The 14,159-nt window shown below is 52.8% G+C and overlaps 1 protein-coding gene across 1 annotated transcript; it reads left to right on the forward strand.

Moving 5' to 3' along the window:
• Positions 1-8,234: 8,234 nt before the first annotated feature.
• CA11 (carbonic anhydrase 11) lies at positions 8,235-13,930 on the forward strand. The gene is made up of 9 exons (XM_060000686.1): positions 8,235-8,763; positions 8,850-8,924; positions 9,683-9,825; positions 11,594-11,779; positions 12,011-12,106; positions 12,261-12,333; positions 12,438-12,592; positions 12,850-13,015; positions 13,773-13,930. The coding sequence occupies exons 1-9, from the start codon at positions 8,697-8,699 to the stop codon at positions 13,796-13,798; spliced, it is 987 nt and encodes a 328-aa protein (XP_059856669.1). The 5' UTR covers positions 8,235-8,696; the 3' UTR covers positions 13,799-13,930.
• Positions 13,931-14,159: the final 229 nt, after the last annotated feature.

Genomic DNA, 14,159 nt, shown 5'->3' on the forward strand with positions numbered 1-14,159 from the left:
ACCCAATGCTGCCAAAAATAAATAAATAAATTTTTAAAAATATATTGGCCAGCTATTTTACCAACAAAACTGAGTTTATTAGGGACTAGCAGAGAAATCACAATCAGCGATATGCAAGGATGGGTGACCATAAGCAAATACAGAGAACAAGCAAGGGGAACATGCTTTTATAGAGAAAAGAGGAGAGTTGGGAGGGGCTATAATAACCAAAGAGTCCATTGGAGGAAACTGGGAGTCCAAAGTATGGAGGCTTCACATTGGTTGGCCTGCTACAGCCTGACTGGCTGAGCTGCCCTGGATGGAGAGAAGTTTTCTTCTTCCTTCTGATAGTAACCTAGAGGTAACTTCCTATCACAGATGTAGGTTTACTTCTCTCCTGTTAATTGAGGTCTCCTGGTGGGATCTGAGAGCGCCCCCTACAGGCCTGTCCCAACTCCAACTCTACCTGAGGTTTCTTCAGTTACACCTACTAAATATGTTCATAATTCAGCCATTTTTTTTTTACCATGTCCACTGCTACCACCTTGATCCAAGCCATCACCACTCTTTGCCTGGATTACAGGTAGTCTCCATACTGGTCTCCCCACTACCGTCTTAGAGTCTTCTTCACACAGAAGCTAGGATAATGATTTAAAACCTAAGTCAGACCCCTGACCTAGGCCCCAGTGGACCGTGCTGTTACTATGCTCAAAACTCTTGTCTTCCCATCTTTCTCAGAATAAGATCCAAAGTCCTTGCCCTGCTCTACAAAGCCTTACTTGATCCACTCCCACCCCATACCTGACCTCACCTCTTACAACTTTCCCTCACTCACCCCTCTGCAGCTACACTGGTCTCCTTCCTGTTCCTTTAAAAACCAAGAACACTCTGCTTCAGGGCCTTTGCACTTGCCCTTCTCTCTTCCTGGAACACACTGCCTTGTATAGCAGCAAGCTAGTTCCCGTACTTCATTAAGGACTTCCATTAGTCAGGTTAGGCTAGCCCTGTTGGCTTGACACAACGAGAGTTGATTTCTTTCTCATGTACCTGTCCCATGCAAGTCAGCAAGGGGCGATTTTCCACAGAATCATTGAAGCACCCAGGCTGAGAGGCATCCACCGTCTTGTCACTGCACCAGCTGCAACCCATGGTATCCTTGATCACTGAGGAGGGGGGAGAGAGAGACAGACAGACAGACAGAGGGTATTGAATGGTCCCACACAAGAAATAGATGCTTTTGGGCTTCCCTGGTAGCGCAGTGGTTGAGAATCTGCCTGACAATGTGGGGGACACGGGTTCGAGCCCTGGTCTGGGAAGATCCCACATGCCGCGGAGCAACTGGGCCCGTGAGCCACAATTACTGAGCCTGCGCGTCTGGAGCCTGTGCTCCGCAACAAGAGAGGCCGCAACAGTGAGAGGCCCGCACACCGTGATGAAGAGTGGCCCCCGCTCGCCGCAACTAGAGAAAGCCCTCGCACAGAAACGAAGACCCAACACAGCCAAAAATAAATAAATTAATTAATTAATTAAAAAAATTAAAAAGAAATAGATGCTTTAGCCCAGGAACGACTCTAGCCCTTCTACTCACAGCTCATTAGTCAGGATTACAGTTGCACAAAGGCAGGAAAGCAGAATTCTCCTATGTGCCCAGAAAGAGAGAAGAACCAGTGTATTAGTTTTCTATTGCTGCCATAACAAAGTAACACAAATTCAGCTGCTAAAACAACACAGAGTTATTCTCTGACAGTTCTAGAGGTCCAAAGCCCAACATGGATTTTACTGGGCTGAAATCAAGGTGTCAACAAAGCTGCATTCCTTCTGGAACCTCTAGGGAAGAATGTTTCCTTTCCATTCCCTGCGCCTAGATGCCACCTGCATTCGTTGGCTCATGGCCCCTTCCTCTATCTTCAAAGCCAATAATGGTAAGTCGAGTCCCTTTCACACTTAAGATTTCTCCTGCCTTTTCTTCTCTTTCTCCTCCTCCTCTTCCTCCTTCTTTTTCCTCTCTTTTTTTATTTTTTATTGTTTTGCGGTACGCGGGCCTCTCACTGTTGTGGCCTCTCCTGCTGCGGAGCACAGGCTCCGGACACGCAGGCTCAGCGGCCATGGCTCACGGGCCCAGCCGCTCCTCGGCACGTGGGGTCTTTCCGGACTGGGGCACGAACCTGTGTCCCCTGCATCGGCAGGCGGACTCTCAACCACTACGCCACCAGGGAAGCCCACAAATCTAAGTCTTAAAAAAAAAAAGAAAGAAAGAAAGAAAGAAGCAATGATAGAGGCAAGGAGACTTAGCATCCATCACACAAGTAGCTGGCAAGTAGCCGGCATTCAAACTTAGTTCTCCAGAGCTGAGCTATCCAATCAGTAGCCACTGCCACATTGGTGGTGGGTGGATAACATATCCGACAGAGCAGATAAAGAATATTTCCATCATCGCAGAAACTTCTATTGGACGGCACTGCTCTAGAGACGATTTTCATGAAGTGTGTGGCCTCTGGAGCCAGACCGCCTGGGTTCAAATCCCTCTCTATTCCTCAGTTTTCTCATCTGTGAAATGGGGGTGGTGATGATGATGATAATAGGAAGTAACCCACAGGGCATATTATGAGGATTAAATGAATTAACCTGTGTAGGTAATGGGCTTAGAACAGTGTCTGGCCAGAGTAAGAGCCATTGGAGTTTGTTTTTATTATTTAAACACTGGTGGCCACACATCCCCCAGGAGAGGCGAACCCAGGAGGTGAGAACACAGATCGGGAGGATTTTTCCCAGGCTCCCCCAGAGAGTTAAGAGCAGGGAAGGAGGGGCGAGGAGGCCAAGAGGGGCTGTGGGAACCACCCGGGCCCGGAGAGTCCTGGCCTTGCTCCCTCCTACGCAGGGGTTGGGGACTTGGGGACGTAGGAGACAAAAGTGAGGAGCGGGGCAAGCCGCATATGTTCTTTTTGACCCAAACTTTGTTCCCAGTGCCTGAGACGAATAGGCGTGAAATTCACATCTGGGACCCACCTCCGGCCTGGCCATTCCCTCCCGCCTCTGGGCATTGAGCCCAGTCTGTCTTGCTGCTAAAATGGAAGCAGCACAGGTGGCTTCCAGAATTCAGAAGAGGCCCCTGCCCACCGCAGCATCACTGATGGCTTCCTGAAAGAGCAGACTCCTGAAATGCGTATGAGCTGAGCACGAATTTGCCCAGCAGAGGAGGCAGAAAGAAAGGCCAAGTTAGAAGTTACAGTTTGTGCAAAGGTCCAGAGGCCAGAGGGCCCGGTGTGGTAAGAGAGGAGAAATGAGGCTGGGGATAGGGGGTAGTCAGGGCATGTGGGGCCTCTAAGACCAGGCTGAGGGCCTGAGTTTTTCCCCAGTGCCTCTGGGGAACCCTAGGTGGTCTATGACCAGAGGATCAGCCCTGTATGAGAAACAAATGTGATATGGACCATCACAGAGGTGGCTCCGTTCACTGGGCCAGCCCCAAGAAGGCCTTGAATACAGCCTGCAAGTCAGGAAACTTCTCTCAGAGGATGTGACGTCTGAGGTAGGTCTTGAAGGACAGAGGAAGGATTTGGACATGACAAGAAAGGTGGAGAGGTGGGGACTTTGTCCAGAGGTGCTGGGGAGCTATGGGAAGCCTATAACTAGGGGAGAGGCGAGGTCAACTCTGAATGTAGAAGACCCCTCCGGGGTCCCTGGAGGGTAGACTGGAGGGGGAGGGAGACTGCGGTGGGGGAGGGGCTGGAGGGAGGATCCTGGTGGGAGAAGATGAGTTCTGAGCCAGGGCTGGGATGTTATGGGGACAGAAAGAGGGTCAGGAAAATGTTACCTACACTGGAAGACTTCCTCTTACCCCCATGTAAGAAAATCTTTTTCTTAGCCATTTCTGAATGCAATGCCACAGTCCCTATATTTTATTTCATTCACTCACTTATTCATTCATTCAACATATTCTCCCAAATTCTCCCTGGGAAATGCTGGGACCAGGACCTGAGTCAGTCCCCGGATTTGCCCTGGAGGAGCTCCCAGTCTGGGAGGGTGAGGTAGGAGAGAGACCTGGGTACAGTCACATTGGTGTGATGTGTAATAATGGGGGCAGCACAGGGCGCAGCCTGAGAGGTCAGGGTAGACTTCTTGGAGGAGGTGAGGCCCTCCCTGGGCCTTGAAGGAAACCCAAGTGTCTCCCAGGCTGATGGGAGGGGTGAGAATCTCTAGGGAGAGACATCAGGAGCACCGTCTCATTCAATCACGCCCGACTTCTCTCCTGAGGACGCCCATGTCCTTTATGTAGGGTGATGCCGGGGACCCAGAGGTGGGTCAGGCCTGGGCCCTGGAGGAAGGGCACACAGGGACACAGTCCCTCTCCTAATGAGATCTGTGCTCTAATGGAGGTACCCAGGACATTGAGAAGGTCCACAGAAGACACAGACCTAGCCTGAAGGTCAGGGAGGGCTTCCTGGAGGAGGAGAGTCAAAGTGTGGGGAGAGCCTACTCTTCCTGTCATGTCAGTCTGTCTTCTCTCCCTCCGTGTATCTCTGGTTCCTTCATTGGCTCTCCCTGTGATGAGTTCCATGTCTTTCTCATGATGTCTCCCAACCCCTGGGGTAGGCGGCTATAAAAAATTACACAAACTGCACAGCTAAAAATAAGAGAAATTTATTCTCCCACGGTTCTGGAGGCCAGAAGTCTGACATCCAGGTGTGGGCAGGGCCACAGTCCCTCCGAAGGCTCTAGGGGAGGATCCATCCTTGCCTCTTCCAGCTCCTGGTGGCTCCTCGCGTTCCTTGGCTTGTGGTTGCATCACCCCAATCTCTGCTCTGTCTTCACATCACCTTCTCCCCTGTCTCAAATCTCCCCCGCCTTTCTTTTCCCTTTTTCTTTTTTTTAAGTTGAAGTATAGTTGATTTACAATATTCTGTTAGTTTCAGATGTGCACAAAATGATTCGGTTATATATGTACATATGTATATATCTATGTAGATATATGTCTATATTCTTTTCTCCTGATTCTTTTCCATTATAGTTTATTAGAAGATATTGAATGTAGTTCCCTGTGCTATACAGTAAATCCCCGTTGTTTATCTACGCCTTTATTTTATAAGAACTTATCACTGGATTTAGGGTTCACCCAGACAATGTGGGATGATCTGATGTCAAGATCATTATCTTAATTACATCTCCAAAGACCCTTTTGCCAAATAAGGTCCTATTCACAGGTTCTGAGTGGGCATGTCTCTTTTTGGGGGGAGGGAGGCATCAGTCAACCCATGACATGTTGGGTGAGTTACTTCCTTCTCTGAGCCTCGGGGTTCTATCTGTATAATGGGGCTAATACTAACCCCCACCTGATGGGGCAACTTTGAGGGTTAACAAAACCTAAAGAGTGCGTGGTACAGCCCCAGTGTCTAGAAAACTCTCAATCAGCGTGGCTTCCATTTATTTATTTATTTATTTGGTTGCGCCGGGTCTTAGTTGCGGCAGGCAGGCTCCTTAGTTGCAGCTCACAGGCTCTTTAGTTGTGGCATGCATGTGGATCTAGTTCCCTGACCAGGGATCGAACCCAGGCCCCCTGTATTGGGAGCGCGAGTCTTAACCGCTGCACCACCAGGGAAGTCCCTGGCTTCCATTTCTTATTGATTTATTTGTCTGTCAGAGCTGGGTTCTTCTGCCAGTCTTTTCCTGCCACTTCCCCGTAGTCTCTGCACATATGTCTCCATCATATTTTCTCCATCCTTCTTTGCTTCCTTCCTGTATAACTCTGGGCAAACCCTTTGAGACTTGGCTTACTCATCTGTAAAATGGGATAATAACATCTTCTCTTTCATAGAGAGGCTGTGATGATTACATGAGTCAGTTCATAGAAAGTGCTCAGAACTTTGCCTGGTATGTAGTAGGTACTTCATGTGCTGGCTGCTATTACTGTAATTATTATTGTTACTACTACTGCTTTGGTTTCCTTTGTCTTGACTCTTTTCCCTGTCTCCGCAGCTCCCTCTGTCTTCAAGAGTCTCTCTTGACACATTCCTGCCTTTCTGAATAAGTGTCTCACCAACCTCTAAGCCTCACGGGCCTTTAAGAGTCCGTCTCTCTCCATTCCTCTCTCTCTTCCTCTCCCCACCTGTGATGGTTTTAAAATAAGCCCACATTCTTTGATACCCCTCTGTTCAAGAGGAGGAGCTTAATCTCTTTCCCTTTGAATGTGGGCTAGACTTACTGTTTCACCTCCAATGAATAGAATAAAGAAGTGGTGGTGTCAGGAATTCCCTGGCGGTCCAGTGGTCAGGACTCGGCGCTTTCTGCTGGGGCCTGGGTTCAATCCCTGGTCAGGGAACTGGGATCCTGCAGGCTATGCAATGCAGCCAAAAAAAAAAAAAGGGATGATGTGTGACTTTGGACATAGGTCATATAAGACACTGCTCTCTCTCTGTCTCTCTGTCTCTCTGTCTCTCTGTCTCTCTCCCTCCCTCTCTCTGTCTCTCCAATCACTCGCTCTGAGGGGGAAGTCAGCGGCCATGTTGTGAGGACACTCAAGCAGCCCTATGGAGGGGCTCACCTAGTGAGCAGCTGAGGCCTCTTGCCAAGTACCATGTAGGTGAGCTTGGAAGTAACCTTCCAGCCCCAGTCAAGCCTTCAGATGACTGCAGCCCTGGCCAATAGCTTACTGCACCTTCACGAGAGACTCTGAGTTCTCTGTTGTTATCTGAGCCAGAGCCACCCAACTAAACTGCTCCAAAATTCCTACCCCTCAGAAACCATGACATAATAAATATTTGTAGCTTTAAGCCACTGAGTTTTAAGATAATTTGTTATGTGACAAGGGATAATGAATATACCTTTCTTTCTCGTGTTTTCTCTGTCTCTCCATTTCTGACTCTCCTGGGTGTCTCCATCTCCCTCCATCACAGGTCCTTGAATGTCCATCTCCAATTCTCTATCCCTGAATGACTCTGTGTTTCTGAATTCTCTTTAGTCTCATCCTTCATGTCAGCTGACCTGTTTCTGGGACTCTCTCCCCCTATCTGGGTCTCTCTGTCTCTGTCCATCTGTTGGTCTCTGTTCATACCTCTTTCTCTGCATGAGTGCGTCTCTTTATAGATGTGCACGTGTGTCTGCCTCGTTCTCTGTCTCCTCCTCTCTCTGCCCCTTGCTCTGGGTGAGTGTTTCTCTGTCGCTCTGTCTTTAGATCTCTTTTTCTGTTTCTGTCTCTCCCCACACACCTCCTGCCTGACATCTTGCTCTTCCATCTTTAACCTGGTATGTGGGACTCTCTCCCTCCTCCCTCTCTCTCTGTCTAGGTCTCTCTGCTTCTATCTCCAAGTTTGTGTGTCTACATCTGTCTCTCTGTGGGTCTCTGTATCTCTTTCTCTGCCTCCATCTGCATCTGTCTCCTTTTGTATTTTTTCCCTGTCATCCTGGGGGGTCTCCCTCTCTCTGTATCTCTCTCTCTTCTCGGTGTGTATTTGTTTCTGTATCTCCTTCATTCAATGTATGTAAGTCTCTCTGTCTCTCTCTCTCCTGCCGCCACCACCTCCCCCAGCAGCCCCCCAACCGCCCCAGCCTGCCCTCTCATCTCTACCCTGCATCTCCCTCCACCACGGCTCTCCGTATCCATCTCAGGCTCCCCTTCCCTTCCCAAGCCTCCACTGTTCCCTGACCTCACCTCTGCTCTCTCTTCTCTGCCTTCCCGGCTCCTCCAGCCTCTCTCTCTCCCTCTCCAAGTCTCTGCCTCCCCCTCCTGGTCAGCCGCCCACATCGCGCGCCAGTCTCCCAGGGGATCCCGCCACCGGGTTAAGGGAGCCCCTGGCGGAGGCCCGAGTGATGCATTGGGCGGGGGGCTGCAGGCACTGATGCAGGCTCCAACCTGGGTCCCCGCGAGCTGGGAGACGCCGGATCCTCCGGGGCCAGCGGCCCTGAGAGGGAAGACATCCGAGGACTCTTCCAGCTCCACCTTAAGCGCCCCCCTTCCCCCTTCTGCGGAGGATGGAAACTGCCAGCTCTTGGGCCCCAGGTGTCCGGGCCACCCCCGCCCCCATGGCCCCAGCGCGGCTGGGAGCTGGGGACCATCCCCCCAACGACCCCTCCATCCTGCCCCTGGGGCATCCCACACACACACCCACGCCAGCCCAAGGAGGAGGGTTTTCTGCTGTGAGAGCTCCCCCCACCCCCAAACAACGATAGAAAAATTAAATAACAGCAAGAGAGAAAAGAGAGGGAGGGGGAGGAGGGAGGAAGGGAGGAGAGAGAAGAGAGAGACGGAGAAACCGAGGAGGCAGGAGAGGAGGAGGTGGGGAGAGGGAGAGGAGCTGGAGGCCGAGCGGGAGCGAGGGAGGAGGAGGAGAAGGGGAGAGAAGCGGGATGGAGGTATGGAGTTAGGTGGCTTGCGAGAGCGTAATGAAAAGAGAACGAAGAGGGGGGTGTGGATTAGAGACCCAGAGGTAACCCGAGGGAGAAGCATAAGGCAGAGAGAGTAGGAAGATCGGGAGGTAGAGGGAGAAGGAGGGTTCGGGAAAAGAGGAGAGGAAGGGGAGGCATAGAGAGGGAGGAGAGGAGAGCGGAGTAGGGGCGTGGGGGCGTCTCAGTCCCCGGCTGCCTCAGTAACTGGGGAACTGGGACTCCCTGTGGGTAGGAGAGGAAGGCTGGAAGTCCGGAGGGGTCGGGGTTCCACAAAGAGAGGAAGAAGCTGAGAGAGGGCGGGCCAGGGCATTGGGAAGGGGTCGCCCCGAGGCCTCCCGGGGATGGGGTGTGCAGCTCGTCTGAACGCCCCTCGAGCGCTGCTACTCTGGGCCGCACTGGGGGCGGCAGGTAAGGCCTGGGGGTTGGGGCAGGAGCCCCTGACTGGGGTGGGGGAAGGGTGCCAAGGAGAGGGGTTCAGGCTGCTCTCTCCCCAGCTCACATCGGACCCGCACCTGACCCCGAGGACTGGTGGAGCTACAAGGATAATCTCCAGGGAAACTTCGTGCCAGGTGCAGCCAGGGCGGGGACCCAGGAGTCTGGGCTGCCGGGCGCTTTCTTCCTGAGACCCAGGAGTTCTCTCCTTCCCGCCCCCGACCCCCGCAGGACGCAGGAGTCCCATCCCCTTCCTTCCTCCCTCAGGAGGCCCAGCTTCTGAACCCGAGGGGCTCAGCATGGGACATTATACATTAGCATTTCAAGTAGTGAGTGGGAGGGAGTGGAAGGTAAGGGAGTGTGGGGCTGGAAAAGTGTGTGTGTGTTTCCTGGGAAAGAGGCAGGTAGGTCCTGGCTCCTACTGAGAACCAGAGGTTCAGTGGCCCCGTTGCCCACCTCGTCCAGCCCTCTCTTGCAATTCCTTCTCCCCACTACATTCATTATCCGGCTGTGGTACAAGTGAGATGAAAAGAACTACAACTCCCATGGGCTCTGGGGCAGGCAGGCACTGGATGGGTAGGCTGGCAGTCTAGGGGCTGCTGGGAGTTGTAGTTCCTTCCCCAATGACAATTTAAGATAGGTTTGATCAAAGAGACTTGGAGGTGTTGCGGGGGGGGGGCGGGGCGGTCCTTAGGAAACTCCTCCAAGATTCTTCTAGGACCTAGGATTCTGGATCCCAGCCCCCTCCTCCCTCAAAGCCAGGAGTCCAGACTCCCAGCCCTTCGTCTCCTGGGATCCAAGGAGTCCAGACCACAGCCTTCCCAGCAGATCCCAGCCTTGGGATCCAGTCCATATTTCTGACTCCCTTTCCTCCCTGCCCCACACCTGCTCCCAGGGCCTCCCTTCTGGGGCCTGGTGAACGCAGCCTGGAGTCTGTGTGCTGTGGGGAAGCGACAGAGCCCCGTGGATGTGGAGCTGAAGAGGGTCCTTTATGACCCCTTTCTGCCCCCGCTGAGACTCAGCACAGGGGGAGAGAAGGTAAGGGGCCTGGAGGGCGGGGTTACCGAATCCACTGGGGCTGGGCCTGAGTGGAGGTGGGGGGGCAGGGCTTTCAGTTGGGAGGCTAGCCTTGGGGAAGGAGGCCTACAACACAAGGGGTGGAGAGGAGGCTACTTACACTCCACAGTGGATCACCAATTGTTCCCTCCTCAAACATGGCTCCTAGTCTTCCCATCTCTTAGAATCAGTGGTAAAACAGACTCAGTGTGCCAGGCGCTGTTTTCAAACTTGATAAATCCTCTAATTTTCACAACAACCCCATGAAATAGGTACAATTATTATCCTTATTTTATGGATGCAGAAACTGAGGCACAGAGAGGTTAAGTTACTTACCCGAGGTCAAACACCTAGAGAGTGCCAGGGCTGGGATTCAAAGCTAGGCAGTGTGGTCCCAGAATCCATGCGTTTGCCCGCTTTGCAATACCATTTGTGGTTTTTTTTTTTTGGCTGCGCCCCGCGGCATGTGGGATCTTGCTTCCCCCACCAGGGATCGAACCTGCACCCCCTGCACTGGAAGCGCAGAGTCTTAACCACTGGACCACCAGGGAAGTCCCGCAATACCATTTCTCATAAGAGGTGGCACTACCGTTCACTCAGCCAAAAGTCTCAGAGCTATTCCCCATCTCATTTCCTCCCTCACTCCCATTTCCCATCCATGTCCTTTCTAGACTTCTTGCTAAACAGCATTTCACTTCTTGTCCCTCCACTGCTCCCACCATCATCTTGCACCTGGACTGGTGCCATTGCCTCCTTGCTGGCCTGCTTCTCTGCCTCCTGCAATCCATTCTCCATCCCACAGCTAGAGAGATGTTTAAAAACACAAACCAGATCATACCACTCTCTCCTACTCAAAATCCTTCTATTAGGACAAGTAATAACAGCACACACTTACACAGTACGTAGCACGTGCCTGGCACTGTGCCAAGTGTGTTACATACATTCAATTATTTAAATAAAAATACAAAATACCCCATCATTGCCCACAAGGCTGTGCACCATCTGGCTCCCATCACCACTCTCTCCTTTGCTCACTGGGCTCTGGTCCCACTGGCTTCTTCACTGTCACTAAAATAGGCCATCTCAGGGCTTTGCACTGACTGTTCTCCCTTCTGGAATGCCCTTCTCCCTGCTCCTTGCAACTAACCCCTCCTTATCCTTCAGGTCTCCATTCAAATGTCACTTCCTCATGGAAGCCTTTCTTGACACCCCACCCCCATCCCAATCTATGGGTCGTCCTCCCCTTTTTTTGGCTGTGCTGCTTACAGGATCTCAGTTCCCCGAGCAGGGATTGAACCCAAACCCTGGCAGTGAAAGCGCAGAGTCCTAACCACTAGACTGCCAAGGAATTCCCTGGGTGTCCTATTATACTTTATCAGAACTCCCAGTTCTCCCCAGTGTGAGCATAGGATGTAATTAACTAAGCATTTACTTATATGATTCAGAATTTATTGTCTGTCTCTCCTCCACTGGAGCAGAAGCTCCATGAGGCCCAGAATTTTTGTCTACTTGCTCATTGCTCTCTTCCTGGCATCCATGGCACATAGTAGCAGCTCAATAAATATTTGTTAATTAAATTCACCAGTATTGAGCACCTACCATGGACCAGCCCAGAGTCTGGAAAGACATTAGTGTTCAGACTATGCTGAATGATTAAATGTTTGTTGGCAGAGGGAAATGTACGAATGGAAAACAGTAGGGAAAAGGTCTTCTCTCTGCATCCCTGTGAAGGCCTCCACCTCTCCCACAGCTCCGGGGAACCCTGTACAACACCGGTCGCCATGTCTCCTTCCTGCCTGCACCCCGGCCTGTGGTCAATGTGTCTGGGGGGCCCCTCCTTTATAGCCACCGACTCAGTGAACTGCGGCTGCTATTTGGAGCGCGTGATGGAGCTGGCTCTGAACACCAGATCAACCACCAGGGTTTCTCTGCTGAGGTGATGCCTGATAACCTCTGACCCTCGACCTTCACCCTGAGTCGACCCAATTCCTCCCACCTCACCCTCCTCTTAATGCCTCATCCCATCCTCTTCCACAGAACTACCCCCGCAACCCTGAACACTAATCCTTAACCTGACTTGGGACCCCAAAGGCCCAGAGCTGCACCCATTGCCCATTCTGTCCCCCCTGTCTGCCAGGGGACCCCACTCTCTGTGCTCCCCTCGCAGGTGCAGCTCATCCACTTCAACCAAGAACTCTACGGGAACCTCAGCGCCGCCTCCCGGGGCCCCAATGGCCTGGCCATTCTCAGCCTCTTTGTCAATGTAAGCCCAGGCAAGATTCGGGAGGGAGGGGCTGGAACCTGGGGTCTGAGAAGAGGGAGGCTGGAAGGCCCCAGACTCCGGGGTCCTAGGGGAGGAAGGAGTTGGGGGCTTGGACTTCCGGGTTCCTATCTCCTCACCTCATACCTCCCCACAGGTGGCTGGTAGCTCAAACCCATTCCTTAGCCGCCTCCTTAACCGGGACACCATCACCCGCATCTCCTACAAGAGTAAGTCCCTGGGCATTGGAGGGTGGAGAGGGTGGGGCTGGGGTGTGCACAAAGGGGAGTTCAGCAGGGGCACCCCTCTTCACTCTGACCTGATATTCCCGCAGATGATGCCTACTTTCTTCAAGACCTGAGCCTGGAGCTCCTGTTCCCCGAATCCTTTGGCTTCATCACCTATCAGGGCTCTCTCAGCACCCCACCCTGCTCGGAGACTGTTACCTGGATCCTCATTGACAGGGCCCTAAATATCACCTCCCTCCAGGTGACCCTGGCAGCCCATTGCGCCCTCCCTGCCACCCCCAACCCGTTCCTTGGCCTGGGTGTCCCCTTGCCTCACCTACCCTCCTACCCCCGGTTGAGAGGGAACTGGAGGGGATTCGAGAGTCTGACAACCCTGGAGCATCTGGTGGGGGCTGCGCAAGACCCCGCCCACCCGCTCTCGGGGGCAGGGCTTCCTGCGTGACGTCACCAGAACCATTCATTATTCACTCCCAGTTTCCCACCCCGCTTCCACGGCAGATGCACTCCCTGAGACTCCTGAGCCAGAATCCTCCGTCCCAGATCTTCCAGAGCCTCAGCGGTAACGGCCGGCCCCTGCAGCCCTTGGCCCACAGGGCCTTGAGGGGCAACAGGGACCCCCGGCACCCCGAGAGGCGCTGCCGAGGCCCCAACTACCGTCTGCATGGTATGATCCAGTCTGCACCCCCTCCACGTCTTGGTCTAACCCGCCTATGTGTCTCCCCTTGGTGTCTCAATATGATACAGTCCTACCCCCCTCTGCTGCTCTGTATGATCCAGCCTCTTGAGCTCTCACTCGCTCTTTCTCCCTTCCCCCTTTGTGTCAAAGTGGTACAACCCACCTCCCGGTCATAGACCATTGCTGGTCCATGATTTGTCTTCTTCGCTGCTTGCAACTTGGTGTATAACCCGAGCCCCCTGGTTTCCTTATGGTACGATCAAGTACTGGTCCGTGGTGCCTATTACTATGGCTTTCCGAAATGGTACAGCCCGAATCCTTTTCCCTGTTTTCATGTGGTACAACCCACCTCCCTTACTGAGAAACAGCATGGTACAATCCCCTTTCCCCCCCACTGCTTCCTCGTGGTTCAGCCCAGTGATCTAACGTCTACCTCTCTGGCTTCTCAACATGGTACAGCCCATACCCCCCACCCATGAATACCTTCACGTAGTTCCACGAATGCTGAAACCGGATGTCCCTATTCCACCCTCCTGCTGCCTCCCTATGGTTCAGCCCAGTGCAGTATAACCATTTCCCCCAGCTTCTCAACCTGGTACATTCCGGTTCCCCCTTCGCAGCCCTCCCTGTGGTAGAGCCCCGGGCGGCCCACCCACCCACCCCCATCCCCGCCCCCTGCATGCTCCCTTCAGGGTCCATCCTATCGTGCCCTAAACTAACGCCCCCCACCCGTGTCATCTTACAGTGGATGGTACCCCCCATGGTCGCTGAGACTCCCCATCGAGGATTGCGCCTGCCTTTCCCAAGCCTCCCCACAAGGGGGGGAGTCACCCCCAAAACAAAGCTATTAAAGGGACAGAATACTTCCTGTATCTCAGTGGTCTGATTCTAGGGGCGGCGGGGAAATATTTGGGTATTAAAGAATAGCAGCCTTCTTCTAGAAACCAATCTCCGTCTTCCTAAACCCCACTACTCGGTTTTTTGGCTTCCCGTTTCCCGTCATTTGGATTCGCGGCTCCTTTAAGCGGCTCTTCTCCCCTCCCACCCCTTTACCCACCCTCCCCGTCAGGCAGCACGCGCAAAGCCATGTGCTTCCCCCTCCCGTCTGCCTCATTGGCCCAAACTGGGTCAC

Source organism: Delphinus delphis, chromosome 20 (genome assembly GCF_949987515.2).
Source record: "Delphinus delphis chromosome 20, mDelDel1.2, whole genome shotgun sequence".
NCBI classification, from domain to species: Eukaryota; Metazoa; Chordata; class Mammalia; order Artiodactyla; family Delphinidae; genus Delphinus; species Delphinus delphis.